We start from the raw sequence: 17,999 nt of genomic DNA on the forward strand, positions 1-17,999 counted from the left end.
AAACATAGATCCTTTTCAGTACGAAAGCAGTCATGCTGACCAATAAAAATAATTAAGTGATGAAAAACTATTAGGTATTCAAGTTTGAAAATTTGTAGAGATTCAAACAGTTCTTCTATAGGCTCCCACCTTTTTACTAAAAAATATGTATTATATATTAACAAGTACAATCTTTGAGCAGGCCCTATAGCAATGCATGCTTTCCATTTTTAGAATATTCGTGTTTAGTTTCTTACCACCTGCATTCAATTCTCCATCTGTTACTTTGCTGTCTCCTATAGTTGGTTTGGTGCTAATATGGGTAACATAACAGAGGTTACATTTATATTATAGTCACTGAAAAGCAGGAGAATTAATATTACTATTGAAAGGTAAAGACTTAGTGATAGTTTATGACTTACCTTCACTTTTTTCAGCCCTTCACAAGTCTCCGTTTGGGCACAGTTCATCAACGATTCTTCTAATTTTGTCAGCCAGGTTGCCGTGTCATTAATAAACTTCTCCACTTGTGCACTCTGAGCAGTGAATTCTTTCAAGGTTCCTTTTGCTTCTTCAGCAATTTCTTTGGCATGCTCCAGTTTCTGCCTTAAGTCAGCTTCTATAAACTAAAACATAAAGTGAGATTTCATTCAAATCTGTAAAGACCAGAGCCCTTGTTCAGTAGGGATTCCGTTCATGCGCAGCTTAACAGTAAAAATCACAGAAGCCTCACCAAGGATGCTAATTCAACTTTTTTAAGAGGAAAATCAGTGGTTTCAAGTTGCCAAATATCTTGAGTAACGGGGAAATGGAAAGAGTGAGGATTATAGTTAATACTGGGTTTTTAAAGTGGAAGTTTTGACTGAGATTCCAGGAAATCCACAAGATCTCATTTCAAAACAGAACTAGACCTACACAGAGTTACCAAGTTGGTGACCAAAAACCTGCTCTTCATTCTCCCAGGGAAACACATATTTTTCACCGTGAGGTAGCTACTACTTTGAACAAACACCACTTTGGGATTCTATCATGAAACAATGTCATTTTTGTCTCCCATTTAAAATATTCACTGAAGTTAATTCTTCTCTCCTCCCTGGATGACTGATTTTGGGAAGCCCTGGACTTTCCCACACATAACAATAAAAGGATTTATAATCCTGGTCAACTGCAAAGCAGTTTCAACTCCACACTGAGAACATCCAGGCTGATTTAATAATCAAAACTTTGAAGGTAAACTTAGAGATTTTTTTTCTTATCCTCTGCTCAGACCTGCTGCAAACATGAAGCCTCCAGCGGAAAAAGGGGCCAAGTGCCTTTTCCGTCTTTCTTCCCTACTCCCCCACTTTCGACAGCCTTTGACACCTGCAGGCTGGGACAGGCAGGACAGTGGTGACCACCGCCGGTGGCTGGCCTCTCTGCTTTCTGGGCTGGGTGAGTTCACATTCACTCCTGTCACAGGCCTCATATGGGGCTTTCTGAGGTGCCCCTCACTGCTGCCCCCTCCTGCTGAAGTTCCCCAGAGACAGGCAACACATTCCTCTCAGGTTCTGTACTTCCTCCTTATGCAGCCTTAGCATCTCTAACTCCCTGCTGCTGAGGCCTGTTCATCACCCAGAAAGCCTCTTAAGCCTGCAGAAATTCTCTGCAGGACCCTGAGATGCCCACACGGAAGCTCTTCTCTTTCATCATTCACTTCCGGGCCAGAGGTCACACACTGGCATTTCACCCCAGATGACTCTGAGATGTAGGCCACTCAAAACAATCATGTATCCTTGGCAAATACATCAGCAGTCAGCCAGCCAGCCTGTCTCCCGCCCTTAAGGTTTTTTGTGGGGGATTAGATACTAGTCTCCTGTGTCTGCCAACCATACAGGGCACATGTCATGCTCTCCAGACAGTATCAGTGAAATCCTTTCCATTTTGAGGTAAGGTGCAGGGACCTCCACATCTCCTCCATGGGCATGGGTAGGAGTGTATGTGTGTGTGTGTGTGTGTGTATGCATGTGTGTGTGAAAGAGAGAAAACAGAGCACAACAGTAGCTCTCTCTCAAAACCCTGCCTCCATCTTCACTCTGCCAAAATCCAACTGTTGTCCATTTATGCCCTTGATAAGCACAAGCTCTCCTATTTAATTTTACTGATTATCAGCACCCTTTTTGCCTATCCTTGCTTCAGGTGAAGCATCTAACCTTCTGGTACAAGTATATCATCCACTAATATAACTAACTGATAGATAAAACAGTCTTGGGCCAGAGCAAAAGTATAGGTGATCAAACAAGATTGATCGGTTAGTAAGAAACAGTAGAAAAAGGAGAAAGGCAATATAGGAAGAGAGAAAATGTAGAGAAAATGAAAGCAGCAACAAATAGCTTAAAGTAATGAGTTAGAAGCCCTGGGCCTGAGAACTGGTGCTGTCTGTGCCCAAGCTCCCTCACTGAAGCATCCCTGGTTCCTGGTCAAACCCCGTCTGCCTGGCCTGCCTCCAGTACCTGTGGATTTATGCCATCTAAAGAGCCTTGAGGAACGAAGGGAGACATTGTGATGGTAATCCCTCCAAATGCAATTATTCAGTAAGAAGGATTAGAAAAATATGAATTAGGATATCAATATTCATAAACATGTTTTCTGTTTCTGTCTAGACTTAAAATGGTTCTTGAGGAAAGCTGAATGCTATGACTTCCAAAATTTAGTAAGGAAAAAAAGAACTAATCTTATTATAATATTTGGGTTGGAACTAGCACCAGGAATTCTAAAGATGCTATATTTTAACTCTCATGTCTGATAAGGTCTATGTGTCTGCTTGGAATTATGACAGTGATAACAATAAGAATATACACACACATATACATGCACTTTTTTGAGAATTTATATTAATAGTATATAGAGTTATTACAAACTTGATGGAGTGCTTACCTGAAGGTCTGGAGGTGTTTCTGGATTTTTAGTTAATTCTTTAAGATCATTAACTTTAGAATGAAGTTCTTCTAATCTCAATGCTTTCTTTTTAACTTCAGACTGCCAGGTAAAAGACAAAGGGGAAAACATAACTTATCAACTAATTACATGTCATACAAAGAATGACATGTTTTACTTGGCATTTCATAATTTCAAGCATTAACTCTGTCAAAAAGACCCAACTTTAACCCAGGGTAAAAAACAAAACAAAAAAAAAATTCTGCTCCATTTTCTGAGGATTCTTATTATTTGTGAATGTGGAAAAATATCATCATTAACTTTCACTGGGAATGTGAGGGAGTATGCGGAACTTTCTTCCAACCCTCTTTTATTGGGGAAAATAAAAACTTCTGGAAAAAATTAAACACTAACCGAAAGTCTTGAGTCAGTGGGAATTCTCAGCAGACTAACTGTCATTTACTTATTAGCATTAATATCATTGGCTACTATGGCAGCATTTAAGTCTTAGAGAAGCATTTCAGGAGTGCCTCTTCACTACTGTAGACTGTATGTAATATAGTATGTATTACATATATATAATGTAATATATATGTAATATAATATGTATAATATATGTAATACAGTCTACAGTAATTGAAGAAATGCTTCAATTAGAAATTTCAAGGGTGTTAAAACAGAATTCAGGTTAATTATGAATTGACATCTAACATTTTGCCTTTTGCCTTCTTTTTTTTCCTCCCGTCAACACTAACACAAGAAGAAGAAAGAATAACCAGAGAATCATTATGGAACAAATTAGATGCTTGGAAACTTCATTATTTATCTGGACCCACGAAAGTGAAAGTATTATCTGCTCAGTTGTGTCCGACTCTTTGCGATCCCATGGACCGTAGCCTGTCAGGCGCTACTCTCCATGGAATTCTCCAGGCAATGGACCCCTGAAGAAACATTTAGTAAAATGACCCTTTCAACTGAAATGTGGTGTTGCGGTTCTTTGTAGACACTAACAAACCTCCTGATGTCTTCAATCTAGAAAGCAGTTTCCTCACCCAGGAAGAAATTTCCTGTCAGGCCCACTGGCCTTCCCCAGGAGCAGCCTGGGCAATTAAGGGGCCACACACACACACCTCCCCTTCATTTCCTGCACTGCAGCAATGAAACTGTTAGGCACCGAGCTGAATCCAGTTCACTAATCTTATTAACTGGTGCACCACAGAGAGTAACATAAAAAACTGATCTCTGTGAGTGACCAGATCTGACACTGTGAATGTGGCTGATGCCCACTGGCTCCCTGTATCCCAGAGGTGAGCAGCAGGAGCGTCCTCCAGACTCGTTGAACAACTGGCCCTGACTTATAGCATTTACCACCATTTTGAGCTACAACATGATGCCATAGCACAAGGAGCTGGAAGTACCATGTAGTTGCACATATTCTACAGTATTTTCATCATACAATGAATGTCAGTTACTTCAGAACCGAGATAATTGCTGAAAAGTAATGAGGAAGTGATAAGTTTTGAGAATTTATTGCTTTAATTTTTAATACAGTGTCTTTACTAATATCAGTTCAGTTCAGTTGCTCAGTTGTGTCTAACTCTTTGTGACCCCATGGACTGCAGCATGCCAGGCTTCCCTGTCCATCACCAACTGCTGGAGCCTACTTAAACTCATGTCCATCGTGTTGGTGATGCCATCCAAGCATCTCATCTTCTGTCGTCCCCTTCTCCTCCTGCCCTCAATCTTTCCCAGCATCAGGGTCTTTTGCAATGAGTCAGTTCTTTGCATCAGGTGGCCAAAGTATAGGAGTTTCAGCTTCAGCATCAGTCCTTCCAATGAACATTCAGGACTGATTTCCTTTAGGATGGACTGGTTGGATCTCCTCATAGTCCAAGGGACTCTCAAGAGTCTTCTCCAACACCACAGTTCAAAAGCATCAATTCTTCAGTGCTCAGCTTTCTTTACAGTCCATACATGACTACTGGAAAAACCATAGCTTTGACTACCTGGACCCTTGTTGGCAAAGTAATGTCTCTGCTTTTTAATATGCTGTCTAGGTTGGTCATAACTTTTCTTCCAAGGAGCAAGTGTCTGTTAATTTCATGGCTGCAGTCACCATCTGCAGGGAATTTAGAGCCCAAGAAAGAAAGTCTCTCACTGTTTCCCTTGTTTCCCCATCTATTTGCCATGAAGTGATGGGACCGGATGCTATGATCTTTGTTTTCTGAATGCTGAGTTTTAAGCCAACTTTTTCACTCTCCTCTTTCACGTTCATGAAGAAGCTCTTTAGTTCTTCACTTTCTGCCATAAAGGTGGTGTCATCTGCGTATGTGAGGTTGATATAGCTATTTACAATTTAATTTTTTTATATTTAGTTATTTGGCAGCACGGGCGTCTTAATTGCTGCACATGGGATCTTTGTTGTGTCGTGTAGAATCTTTCCTTGCGGTGCATGGACTCTCTAGTTGTGGCCTGAAGGCTCACTAATGGCAGCATATGGGCTCCAGAACACTCAGGCTCAGCAGTTGTGGCTCTTGGGCTTAGCTGCTCCGCAGCATTTGGGATCTTATAATAGTTCTCCGATTAGGGATCAAACCCATGTCTCCTGCATTGCAAGGCAGAACCTTAACTACTGGACCAGCAGAGAAGTCCCTACAACTTAATTTTAAATAATGATTGTGTTTAGCCCTGGCTTGCAAAATTCCTGAAAATGTAACAATTGACTTTTGTGAGCTGGTGCAAGCTGTACTCTAGCACACACCACTGTCTGAGCTGTTACGTTAATTTAACATCAAAGATAACACTTAAACAGGTTGTGCGATCCCTCTCCTGACTGTACTTTTAGTCTGAATAATTTCTTCTATTTGTTTGGGTTTAGAAATAGGGATAATCTATAAAATGTTCTTGGGGTCAAAGACAGGTGATAACTTAGGACATACAGATGATTCAACTACATTTCATTCAGACTGCAGTCACTTTTCATGTGTCTGTCAAGGTCCAACCATGTGCCAGGCCCTGGGCTGGAGTCCTGAGGACAGCATGTGAACTGTCTCTTCTCTCACCAAGGGTGCAGTCAGTCCCATGCTTTGTGAGGCAGGTTACTTCTGATTACTCTATTTCCTCTTACCTTGCTTCATTTTTCATCACGGCCCAGTTACTTCTGGACAGTTTACATAAGATATATGTCGTAATGCAAATACCGTGAATACCATGAGGGTAGTAACTTTGTTTTAGTAGTAAATTCTCAATGTCTAAAACAGTGCCTGTCATATTTTAGGCGCTCATGGGGAATCTGATGAAGGGATGAATACATGAATGCAGGAAATGGGAATAAAATGAGTTATTAAATTGATGACCAGAACTTTAGAAGCCTACTTTCCGTGGAAGCCTGTGACACTCCAGTCTCCACTTTTCTTCTATTTCTGAAAAGCCAGTGGAAGAATCTAGCACCTAATGTAAGTGATCGGGGCGTGGTGACTGTTCAGTTAACATTTTGTTTGAATGAAGAAAGAATACATAATAAATATTATTAGGTTACAAACACTTTCCATCTGATTCTCTGATAGGAAGGTGCCATAATCTCAGAAGAATGGGACAAAATATAGATTTGATGAATCTTTACTAGTCTATTAATACTTTAAGTAAAAGAGCCCCAATTAAGAAATGGTAAAGACATACAAAAGAAAACACCTCTCGTATCAGTAGTCTATTCAACATTCAAGTAAACAGCAAATGATAATTAACAGTTTTATTACACTCATATCTGTCTTAAGAGGAAGAATTAACTTTATTTTTCTCCCCAGTGGTCTGTTTTCTTTTTTAAAAAATTGCAGTACCGCTGATTTACAATGTCATGTTACTTTCAAGAGGAGAAGGCAATGGCACCCCACTCCAGCACTCTTGCCTGGAAAATCCCATGGACGGAGGAGCCTGGTGGGCTGCAGTCCATGGGGTCGCCAAGAGTCAGACACGACCGAGCAACTTCACTTTCCCTTTTCACTTTCATGCATTGGAGAAGGAAATGGCAACCCACTCCAGTGTTCTTGCCTAGAGAATCCCAGGGATGGGGGAGCCTGGTGGGCTGCCGTCTATGGGGTTGCACAGAGTCGGACACGACTGAAGCGACTTAGCAGTTAGCAGTTACTTTCAAGTGTACAGCAAAGTGATTCAGTTGTACATACATATGTATCTATTTTTAAGATTACTTTCTCATATAGGTTATTACAAAATATTGAGTATAGTAGGTGTCCTGAAAGCAATTACAAAAGACAGTTTTTTTCATATTCTGGTCAATGATGTACCATGAGCTCACATAGGAAGGTTGTAATCATTTTACCTCAAATTCTTTCAGGGATTCTTCTGCTCTAAGGCTGTCATTCAGGTTGCTGATGCTTTCGGTCAGCTGTGGAACAGAATGGTTTGACCATCCATCAATCTCATCTTTACTTGTAAGTACATCATCCCAGATAGACAGGCTTACCCTCAACCTGTCCATGTTCTCCTCAATCTTCTCTGATATCTGGGATAGAAAAGAAAGACCTTATCATTAAATCCAAGGCTTTTAGATGCTCTCTGGCCAATGAAGTAATAAATATGCCAGTGCTTCATTCCTATTCTGACAGAAAAACAAAGGTTTACGAAAATTTGTTGTTGTTGTTACTTGCAATGCTGAGATATAAAAATGTGCATAATTAGACTTGGATATATTTATAGAATAAGTAAATACATAAGAGAGAAACCCACTCTGCATGGTTAAAGTGTTACTGTTTAACAATTTATCAATTCTTGTCATACTAAGAATGCCATTTTATTTTATTTTTTATTTTTTGGCCATGCCATGCGACATACAGGATCTTAGTTCTCTATAGTGATAAAACCCATGCCCCTTGTATTGGAAGTGCAGAGTCTTAACCCTGGGACCACCAGGGAAGTCCTAAGAATGCCATTTTTTAAAAGTGTAGGCAGATAAAGTTTTCCCAAATCCCTAAATTATCTCATTATAATATGCAAATATCAATATCTAACTTCAGTAATTTAGCTTAAGTGAGGGAATCCACTGTAGCTTAAACTTATGAACCTAGATACTAAAATAACAGGGCAGGGGTAACAGAATCACAGGATTTATGTGCTGGAAAACAACATAAAACATGTATAGATTGAGATGTAGAGCTCCAGAGAAATCAAGCATCTTCTTGTATAACACAGGCACACAGCTAACAAATGACAGCAAGAACTAAAAGCCAAGATCGTAAATTCCAGTGTTTTTCAATGCACAATTACAGTCTTATTACTTTATTTTATTATGGTTTAATATCCTGAAAGATGTTTATAAATTATTCTTCTATTTTATCCATGATCCCAGAATGTGTAAAAGAAAAACAAAGTTATGAATATGTTATGATTGAAGCTATCATGTGAAATTCTAGAAAATCTGCCAATAAGTTTTAACAAAACAAATAAATTTTTAACTATGTATAAATTCTATGTAAACTATTTTCCTTTACAGCATGATTTTGAATTTAGTATTAAAAGTTAACAATGAAAGTCACATTTCTAAATAATCCTTTGCCCAAAAAATGTGATTGAAAAATGTAAATATTTAAATTATTCATCTTCCCCGGGTGGCTCAGCAGTAAATGCAGGAACCCCGGCTCCAATGCCTGGGTTGGGAAGATCCTCTGGAGGAAGGCATGGCAACCCACTCCAGTATTCTTGCCTGGCGAATCCCATGGACGGAGGAGCCTGGCGGGCTACAATGCACAGGGTCACAGAGTTGGACACGACTGAAATGACCACACACGCAAACTATTCATAGAATCGAGGGGATGAGCTTACATCTAGCCATTTGTCCACTGTGCTTTCCATGTCTGTTTTCACCACAATGAAATCACCACTGTGAATTTTTTTCAGCTCAGACAGCAACTGTTTTCCTTTACTGGTAAAGTTATCCAAATCTTTCTGTTTATTACACATTTCATTCTTGGCAGCTTCATGCTGTGGACATAAATGTTTCCTTAGTTAATAAAACAGCCAGTAATAAGTCAAGAATTTAGAATCATTTGCCTTTAAGAAATTAAATTTGTGGTTGACCTTATGCATAAACCAGTGATAATAATGAAAAAAATATATAATTTTCTCGAATTGCTAGGATCCTAGGATATAAGTACTCATAAAAAATAAAGGTTGAGCTTGTCAGCATGAATTAGCTATCTCTAAATATACTTTCAAGAGTCGAAAAGAGAATGCATTATGAGTAAAAAACAAACCTACTAAAAATTCTAAAAAATAAATATATTATGAATTATTACCTTTGATAAAGCCCACTTAAGGTCTTCTTGATCTTTTACAGTAGTTCTGGTTGCAATCACATTGCTGGCATTTTCTAGGACTTTTGTTATGGCTGACTTCAAATTCTGATACTCTCTCATTAAATCAATAAGTCCACAGCATTGACCCTGGCTGTAATAATTAAGAAAACACATCATTTATTGTCATATATCAGTATCGAGAAGAGTTCCCTATGATTGACCTGATACATAACTGCATTGCTGTATTCTGATGAGTGCTGGAATGAAGGGAAAACCATATTTTTCCTGAACCGAGGCCAAAAGCATTCTGGTCAGTCTGACAACTCTAGTGTCCAAAATGTCCTCCACGAATGAAGAATCCACACAGCCATTAGCCACGGCCATTAAAACAAAGTCAGCTAAATTTAAAAAAATTTTCTTCAAATGAACTTACTTACAAAACAGAAAGAAATTCAAAGAAAACGAATTTAAGGTTGCTGGGGAAAGGGATAGTTAGGGTGTTTGGGAAGGTCATGTACACACTGCTATATTCAAAATCGATAACCAGCAAGGAACTCTACTATAGCACATGGAACTCTACTCGATGTCATGTGGCAGCCTGGATGGGAAGGGGGTTGGGGGAGAATGGATACATGTGTATGTACGGCTGAGTCCTTACACTGTTCACCTGAAACTATCACATTGTTAATCTGCTATGCCCCAGTACGAAATAAAAATATTTAGGTTTGAAAAAAACTTATAGTCTAGTAAGGAACTCAGACATCAATAAAATAATTCCAAAAAGTGAAAAAAAATTTGCTAATTAAAAAAATTTTTTTCTATGATTTAATTACTTCATAGGTATATGTTGTAGGGAAGAAAACCCACCTGCCTCCCTGCGACAAAAAAAGACAAAAAACAAAACAAAGAAAAAATACTGCTCAATAATTAAAGTTCACATGAGATTTTCTTTTCCATTTAAATTATGCAAACGTTCATTGACTATGAGTCCCCTGAGAATGGCTAAAATAGGAAATAGTTTTTGTTTAAAAGACTAAAATGTCTTTGAGCAAACAATTCTTCATCTAGGTATTTTTCCAAAGAAAAAGGTGTGCACTAAGATTTGGGTACAATTCTATTCTTTATACCATTATTTATAATAGAAAAATTAGAAATAACCCCAAAGTTAAAAATGGGCCAATAACTGAATTAATTGTGATACATTCTTGTAATTGAATACCATGCAACCTCTACCAAATCACAATTTAGAGAATATTTAATAACACAGAATAAAGTTTGTGCAGCAGGATTACATTTTTTAAAGTCTACATGAATAGTCTACAGTATAATAAAAAATTATGTACACATAAAAAATAAATGTTTACAGATGCTTTTGTAGTAATTCAAACTGGGAAGATCCCAAATATCTATCAACTGGTGAAAAAAATCAACACTTAGTAAATGGAATATCATTCAGCTGTTAAAAAAAAGAATGCACTTTATGGATACACATCACAAGGTACTTGTGCTAAGTAAAAGAAGGTATTTAACCAAGTGTAGTAAAACTGATGTACACACAAAAAGTGAGCATGAGTGTTTAGAGATGCTTTATTTATAATCATTCAAACTGGAAAGAATCCATTTATGTGTAATTCTAAGAAAGAAGACACTACAGAGACAGAAATCTGATCAACAGTTGCCAGGGGTTGGAAGTGAGGAAGGGATTGATTACAATGAGACATGAGGGCATTTTTCAGGTGGTGTAACTCTTACCATTTGATAGTTGTGATATTTATACAACTATATGAGTTTGTTAAACTCCTATAGTTTAAGGGTATACACTTAGGGTGAATTTACTGTATGTAAATAATACCTCAATTATAAACGAATATAACAAAACAAAAAAAGAAAATCAGTGGTTAAGACTCTCCTACTGGTACCCTGTAAACGTTGACAATTCTTACTTCCAAGTATTGAATTTCACATGTAATTGCTGTCTCAAGAAAAATTCCTCAATAAAATTCTGTAGGACTAAATTTTTAATGTTATTAAAGAGACAGCAAATACCTAAGATGGCAAAAGATATTAAACTCTTGATCAGACCAACTCAAATCAATGGGCAATGGACCAATGTCACAAAATAAATAGGAAATTAAAAACAAAAGCTGAGAAGTTTTTTACTTACTTTTCATGAATTAGTTTTTTGGTATCGTCCCAGGTGACCTCTAAGCGGTTTATCTCCTTGTCAACCTCAGGTGCAAAGGCTACATCTTTCTGAGCAATTTGCTTAGCTTTATCTTTCAACCAACATAATTCATGCTCGTGAGAATTCAATTCATCTTCTAACTGATTGAAGACTCTCAACCTGCAAATTAAAATGTTATTTTACTATTAGTTTACTACAAGTGTTGAACTACTATTTCCTTTCTGTAAATAAGGGCTTCCCTGGTGGCTCAGACAGTAAAGAATCTGCTTGCATTGCGGGAGACCTGGGTTTGATGCCTGGGTTGGGAAGATCCCCTGGAGAAGGGATAGGCTACCCACTCCAGCGTTCTGGTCTGGAGAATTCCAAGGACAGAGGAACCTCGCAGGCTAAGTCCATGGAGTTACAAAGAGTCGGACACAACTGAGTGACTTTCACTTCCATAAATAAAGCATGCATATCAATAGCTAGAAAAGCTTTTAACACAGCAATTTATGCATATCAATGAACAAAGATGCTTTTACAGTTAATTTTGCATAATTCAGACTGTTACTTAGAAAACATTTGAAGTCATTTTTACCATTGACCTTCAAACTTCTATTAAGTTTGTATTCTTTTTCTATTTTCTTTTGATGATATAAGAATTTCAAGACCAGGGCCAACATTTGAGGTAAAGTAGTTGAGTACTTATCACAAGGTCATCGGTAAGAAATTCTTCCATGCTGTGAGGTTTGATTCACATTAAAGTAATATTTCAAAATCACAGTCATTTCACTCAAAATAAAAATAAGTTTCACTGAGATCTACAATAAGTATGTTTTTAAAACTTTACCTATATTTTTTTTAAGGTTATCACTAGAAAGGGTTTTTTGGGTCCTTAATATTTGAGTATTTGTTAACAGTGGCCATAGAGAGGCAGCCATTGACTCTTTTAATTTTTGCAGTTTGGTATAGAGATGATTGTGTGCATTATCCCATTTAATTCCCCAAACAAAGTGGCTGCTGATGCTGCTGCTAAGTTGCTTCAGTCGTGTCCGACTCTGTGTGACCCCATAGACGGCAGCCCATCAGGCTCCGTCGTCCCTGGGATTCTCCCGGCAAGAATACTGGAGTGGGTTGCCATTTCCTTCTCCAATGCATGAAAGTGAAACGTGAAAGAAGTCGCTCAGTCGTGTCCGACTCTTAGCAACCCCATGGACTGCAGCCTACCAGGCTCCTCCATCCATGGGATTTTCCAGGCAAGAGTACTGGAGTGGGGTGAACAAAGTGTCTAGGAACAGGTATTATCAATAGTTCCATTTCATAAGAGAGCCGATTTGTTCAAGGTCACTCAGTAATACCTAGGCATGGTATGACTGGTATTTAAAAAATAATCTAGTCCAGGCAACATTTTCCGTAGCCTCTGTACAACTTTGGTGAGTTTAGCGTTGTGTGTTCTGAAGTGGCCCTTGAAACCAACCCAGGGCAACTTGAGCAATTTTAGGATCTCCTGGTCAGCTTGGCCTGAGCAGGCTAGGGAGGGCCATGCAGCACCAATCCTATTGCACATTTCCTGGGTGAACTCATTGCTCCTTTGTCACACACGGCTCTTCCTTCTATCCCTACTCTGGAGGCCATTTTTCCTTTCCAAATCTTATTTCTTTTTGTAAATTTGTTGTTAAACTAGTCAGATAGCTTATTGCCCATAAGGAATACAACCTCAGTAGTCATTATCACCTAACCAACGCCTTTAGCTTAATGTTTGATTCTGGTTGCTGCTGCTGCTGCTGCTGCTAAGTTGCTTCAGTCGTGTCCGACTCTGTGCGACCCCATAGACGGTAGCCCACCAGGCTTCCCAGTCCCTGGGATTCTCCAGGCAAGAACACTGGAGCGGGTTGCCATTTCCTTCTCCAATGCATGAAAGTGAAAAGTGAAAGTGAAGTCGCTCAGTCATGTCCGACTCTAGCGACCCCATGGACTGCAGCCTACCAGGCTCCTCCGTCCATGGGATTTTCTAGGCAAAAGTACTGGAGTGGGGTGCCATTGCCTTCTCCGTTGATTCTGGTTAAAAGGAAGCAAATGGCAATGATCTTGACAGGGTCAATCTAATCCTTATCAATTATGGATGTCTTGGTATACTCATCCCTGCTCTTTCTTTGCCCCCTGAAAAAATGGAAGAGAAAGTGATGCTGAGACGAGTGGGGAAAATTTCTAGTAAAAAAGAAAAATAGGAATGCAAGGAAGCCTACAGTAAAATATTACTTGGAAAATTTACTATAAAAAAATACCTTTGACCTCTTAGCTTCTCTATTAAACTTCCCTGACAAAACAACCAGCTTTGCTTAAATCTTCTTCTCTGCCTTCTCCACACTTCTAAGCAAACTGTTAAAAGTAGTTGGGAAGAACCACTCTGCCAGGCTGATTGGTTCCACTTTAAGTGAACGAATATAAATCTCAAATGGCAGCGTATCACTTACCAAGTGCCAGAGGCTTCCTCTCCATTTCTCGCTGCATTTTCTACCCACAGTTTCCTATCACTCACTGTCAACCAATGAATTCACTCCAGTACTTTCTCATAGGCTAGAAGCCACTGGGAAAAATTCCCTCATATTTTACCACCAGAAATACAAATCCATTTCACTTCCTTTCTCCTCAGCTTGTCATTCTTGCTAAAGAAGATAGGTCCCTTCTTCTATCAGCTAAAAACTGCTTAAAAATAGATAATATGATCAATATACTCTATTGTAAATAAGATCTCAAAATGGCTTATATATAGCTCTTAGGAAAGTCCTTAAGGAAAACAAAGACATTTTAGTACTTCTTAAGTGCTAAAATAGTCATTAATTTTACCCTATGGTGGCTAAGCCAGTAAAGAATCTGCATGTGAATCAAGAGACCTGGGTTCAATCCCTGGGTTGGGAAGATCCTCTGGAGAAGGGAACCGCTACCCACTCCAGTATTCTTGCCTGGAGAATTCCATGGACAGAGAAGCCTGTCAGGCTACAGTCCATGGGTTGCAAAGAGTCAGACATGACTGAGTGACTTTCATTCACTAATGCACATATATGCAAGCCCTGTGGCATGTGGGAATCTTAGTTCCTTGACCAGGGATCAAATCTGTGCCCCCTACAGTGGAAGTGTGGAGTCTTAACCACTGGACCACCAGGGAAGTCCCCTCAAAATATTTTAAAAACGAGTCCAGAACAAATGAAAAGCAAAGGAATTAACTCTTGGCAACCGTCTTCCAGGCAGTTGCCATTCACCTCTGTTGAAGTGCTTGTCGGGTTAGATCTTTCAGCCTCTCTTTGTCAGTCCTTTCTTCAATGTCCTCGATGCTTTTCAGCAGCTCCTCTTTCTGATCTCGGAAGGCCTTCTTCAATACTGCCAGGGCATCCGCCTCACTCTGCTTGGTTCCCAGAAGGTTCTGGATCCTCTCTAATTCCATGCTGAGGTGATCTGAGGTGGCTCTGCAGGATGTTCTCTGCTCAGAACCTCCACTTTTGAGATGGTACTGGGCTTTGGTAAGAAGGCTGTCGAGACTGATGGCAGCAGATTCTAGTGTTTTCACATTTCGAATAGCATCGTTTAGGTCCCTTTCTAATAAGTCAGACTGTTTCTTATTCATACTGTGGGTTGCTTCCACTGTTTGTCTCAGTTGGTGGAGACTCTCTGACAGAGAGGCGTGGCTCTGTAGGAACTTGGCCAGCTGGGACAGGGCATGCTGCCGCCTCTCCACGACCTGGCTGGCCTCCTCAAACAGCTGCAAGCAGTCCTCCGCCTTGCCCTGGAGAAGATGAAGGTCCTCAGCGCGGCCCAGGGCACCCAGCTTTGCCAGGTGACCCTGCAGACTCTGCAGTTCTCCCTTTTTGCTCTCTACTTCCGCCGAGTGGTCCTGAAAGAGCAGAGAGAGTTAGTAATTTCCCAGATGCAGTGTGCTTGACTCATACAGATACAAATTTGTGATGTCAAGATACATTTAAATGCAACGGATGGCACAGTACTTAAAAGGTCAACTACGGTGAATCTTGTAGAAACATTATTAAAATTTCTCCTGTTTTGTTTATCTATATATTTCACATAAAACACAACTCTCATTTGGAAATAATTCATTCCACAGAAAATAATTACTCCATGGATAGAAATAGTTAGAAGGAATTATATATGGATTTCCCAGGTAGTTCAGTGGTAAAGAATCTGCCTGTCAATGCAGGAGTCATGGGTTCAATCCCAGAGTAGGGAAGATCCCCTGGAGAAGGAAATGTCAACCCTCTCCAGTATTCTTGCCTGGGAAATACCATGAACAGAGGAGCCTGGTGGGCTACAGTCCATGGGGTCACAAAAGAGTCCTTCATGACTTAGCGACTAAACAACAACAAATATATATGTGTGTGCATATAAATACATCATACATATATGCTTTTAAAATCATCCAAATTTTCAATTTTTTTTTAACTATATGTGCACGCCGCATGCTAAGTCACTTTAGCTGTATCTGACTCTTTGAGACCCCATGGACTGTAGCCTGCCAGATTTCTCTGTCCATGGGATTCTTCAGACAAGAATACTGGAGTGGGTGCCATGCCCTCCTCCATGGGGTCTTCCTGACTCAGGGATTGAACCCATGCCTTTTAGGTCTCCTGCATTGGCAAGTGGAGAAGGCAATGGTATCCCACTCCAGTATTCTTGCCTGGAAAATTCCATGGACAGAAGAGCCTGGTGGGCTGCAGTCCATGGGGTCGCTAAGAGTAGGACACGACTGAGCGACTTCGCTTTCCTTTTCACTTTCATGCATTGGAGAAGGAAATGGCAACCCACTCCAGTGTTCTTGCCTGGATATTCCCAGGGACGGGGTAGCCTGGTGGGCTGCCGTCTATGGGGTCGCACAGAGTCGGACACGACTGAAGCAACTTAGCAGTAGCAGCAGCAGCATTGGCAAGTGGGTTCTTTACCACTATCACCACCTGGGAAGCTATTTACCTATACATATATGCAGAATATAACTAAAATATTTACAGAATTAGCTCTACTTTAGAATTAATTCATTAGATTTTATTTAGAATTACTAATTTATGGAATTAGCTCTATGATCTATGATTCATATTATATTAAGTTGGCCAAAAAGTTCATTCAGGTTTTTCCATAATGAACTTTTTGGCCAACACTTTAAATTTACATTTTATATATTATAATAATTCACTTACAGGCAAATTATAATATTTATATATTAGAGCTAAGCTCTATTATATATAACACATATTTAGATTTTACATATTATAGTAATATATTTATATACAAATTATAGTATTTATAATTATAATTATAGCTAATATCAACAATTTATAGGGAAGGAGTATAGGAATAGATGAACATTAACGCCTGTTCTCCTTAGCTTGACTACTAAACTTTCGAGGGCTTTTTTGAGCATTTACACTAGAAAATGTATAAATTCCCTCTCTGCCCCTTTGTGAGATAAATATTTTTAAAGCCTCTGGCCAATTTTACAACTCAGAAGATCTTTCTCAGGGACTGGGGGAGCCATTTCTTTGAAATGTAAATCATTAAGGAAGATAGCACCCCTATCTTGTAACAGGAAGATATGATAAAGTACTTTTACTTTGGGTAAAACCAATTAGCAAACGCACCATAGAGTTAGCACTCAACAAATATTAAATGTTTTATTACTAAATGTTGTTATAAACTTATTATATAGCTTATGTCCAACTATCCCAATGCTTGATGGTCAGAATCTTATTAAATATTTTATTTTTTGATGCCTCAACAGCTGTTTTACATGGAAAATAAATCATGAATTTTAAATAACTTTCAAGCTAAAGGGTAATACAGAAAAACTCTATCATTAAAGCATCAGAATTCAGTATTAGTTTTCAGCACTGTAACAAAGCAAAGTAGAAGCTTAAAAATGAACATTCTCATATCATTCACTCTAGAAATCATTTGCTCTACTTTGAAGGAGCAGTCTCTTAAGGTGGTTGCCTATTTTATCTGAAGTAGCTTTATGTGTTTACTTTGTCTGCATAACATGTTGCCTGGACCCATATACTCAATTATTAAAACATTTGCATATTATAAGAAGTTAAATTGTTGCAAGTGTTCTTTAATGTTGCATCCCTTTATAATTCAAGAACTCTATTTTATGAATAAATTCTTCTTCAATCTTAACAAACTTTACCTTGTGCCGTGTAAGAGCTGCTTGATGGTCCATTATGCTTATCTCAGAAGTAGTTTGTAATTCACTGAGGAACAGCTTAATCCAGACAGAAAAGGAAAGCAGCAGTTCATCAAATTGCTGGTGTTCAGCGACCACAGACTGAAGGAAGTTAATCCTATGTACAGAAAAGTGTTAATGTTAAAATGCCACACATCTGGACAGAAAAAATTAATGACATGTTTCTAATCAAGGGCAAAAGCAATGCTGTCATACATGGCCAGACCAGAACTCTTGACGTTTTCTACTTCTCAAGCCCCATTTCTCTCCCAATTTTCCCCATCTCAGTTGACGTCCTCACCATCCACCCAGATGATTCTACGAGTCAGTCTTCATCCCCTTGTCTTTACCACCATGTCTGATCTGTGTTGATCTTGCCAGCACCCCGTCACAGTATGTTCTGTGCTCTTCT

At 39.0% G+C, this 17,999-nt stretch overlaps 1 protein-coding gene across 16 annotated transcripts in view; it reads right to left on the bottom strand.

Annotated features, from left to right (window-relative positions):
- The window catches only part of SYNE1 (spectrin repeat containing nuclear envelope protein 1), a 495,794-nt gene that overhangs the window by 273,573 nt on the left and 204,222 nt on the right, over nt 1-17,999 (bottom strand). For all 16 annotated transcript variants that reach the window (XM_055536003.1, XM_055535999.1, XM_055535996.1 and 13 more), the window contains 8 exons: nt 17,552-17,705; nt 14,625-15,253; nt 11,365-11,544; nt 9,201-9,351; nt 8,728-8,886; nt 7,229-7,411; nt 2,893-2,994; nt 402-605 (listed from right to left, as the gene is read on the bottom strand). In XM_055536003.1, coding sequence (XP_055391978.1) covers nt 402-605; nt 2,893-2,994; nt 7,229-7,411; nt 8,728-8,886; nt 9,201-9,351; nt 11,365-11,544; nt 14,625-15,253; nt 17,552-17,705 — 1,762 coding nt within the window. The remainder of the gene's footprint in view (nt 1-401; nt 606-2,892; nt 2,995-7,228; nt 7,412-8,727; nt 8,887-9,200; nt 9,352-11,364; nt 11,545-14,624; nt 15,254-17,551; nt 17,706-17,999) is intronic.

This window comes from Bubalus kerabau, chromosome 9 (genome assembly GCF_029407905.1).
Source record: "Bubalus kerabau isolate K-KA32 ecotype Philippines breed swamp buffalo chromosome 9, PCC_UOA_SB_1v2, whole genome shotgun sequence".
Taxonomy (NCBI): Eukaryota; Metazoa; Chordata; class Mammalia; order Artiodactyla; family Bovidae; genus Bubalus; species Bubalus kerabau.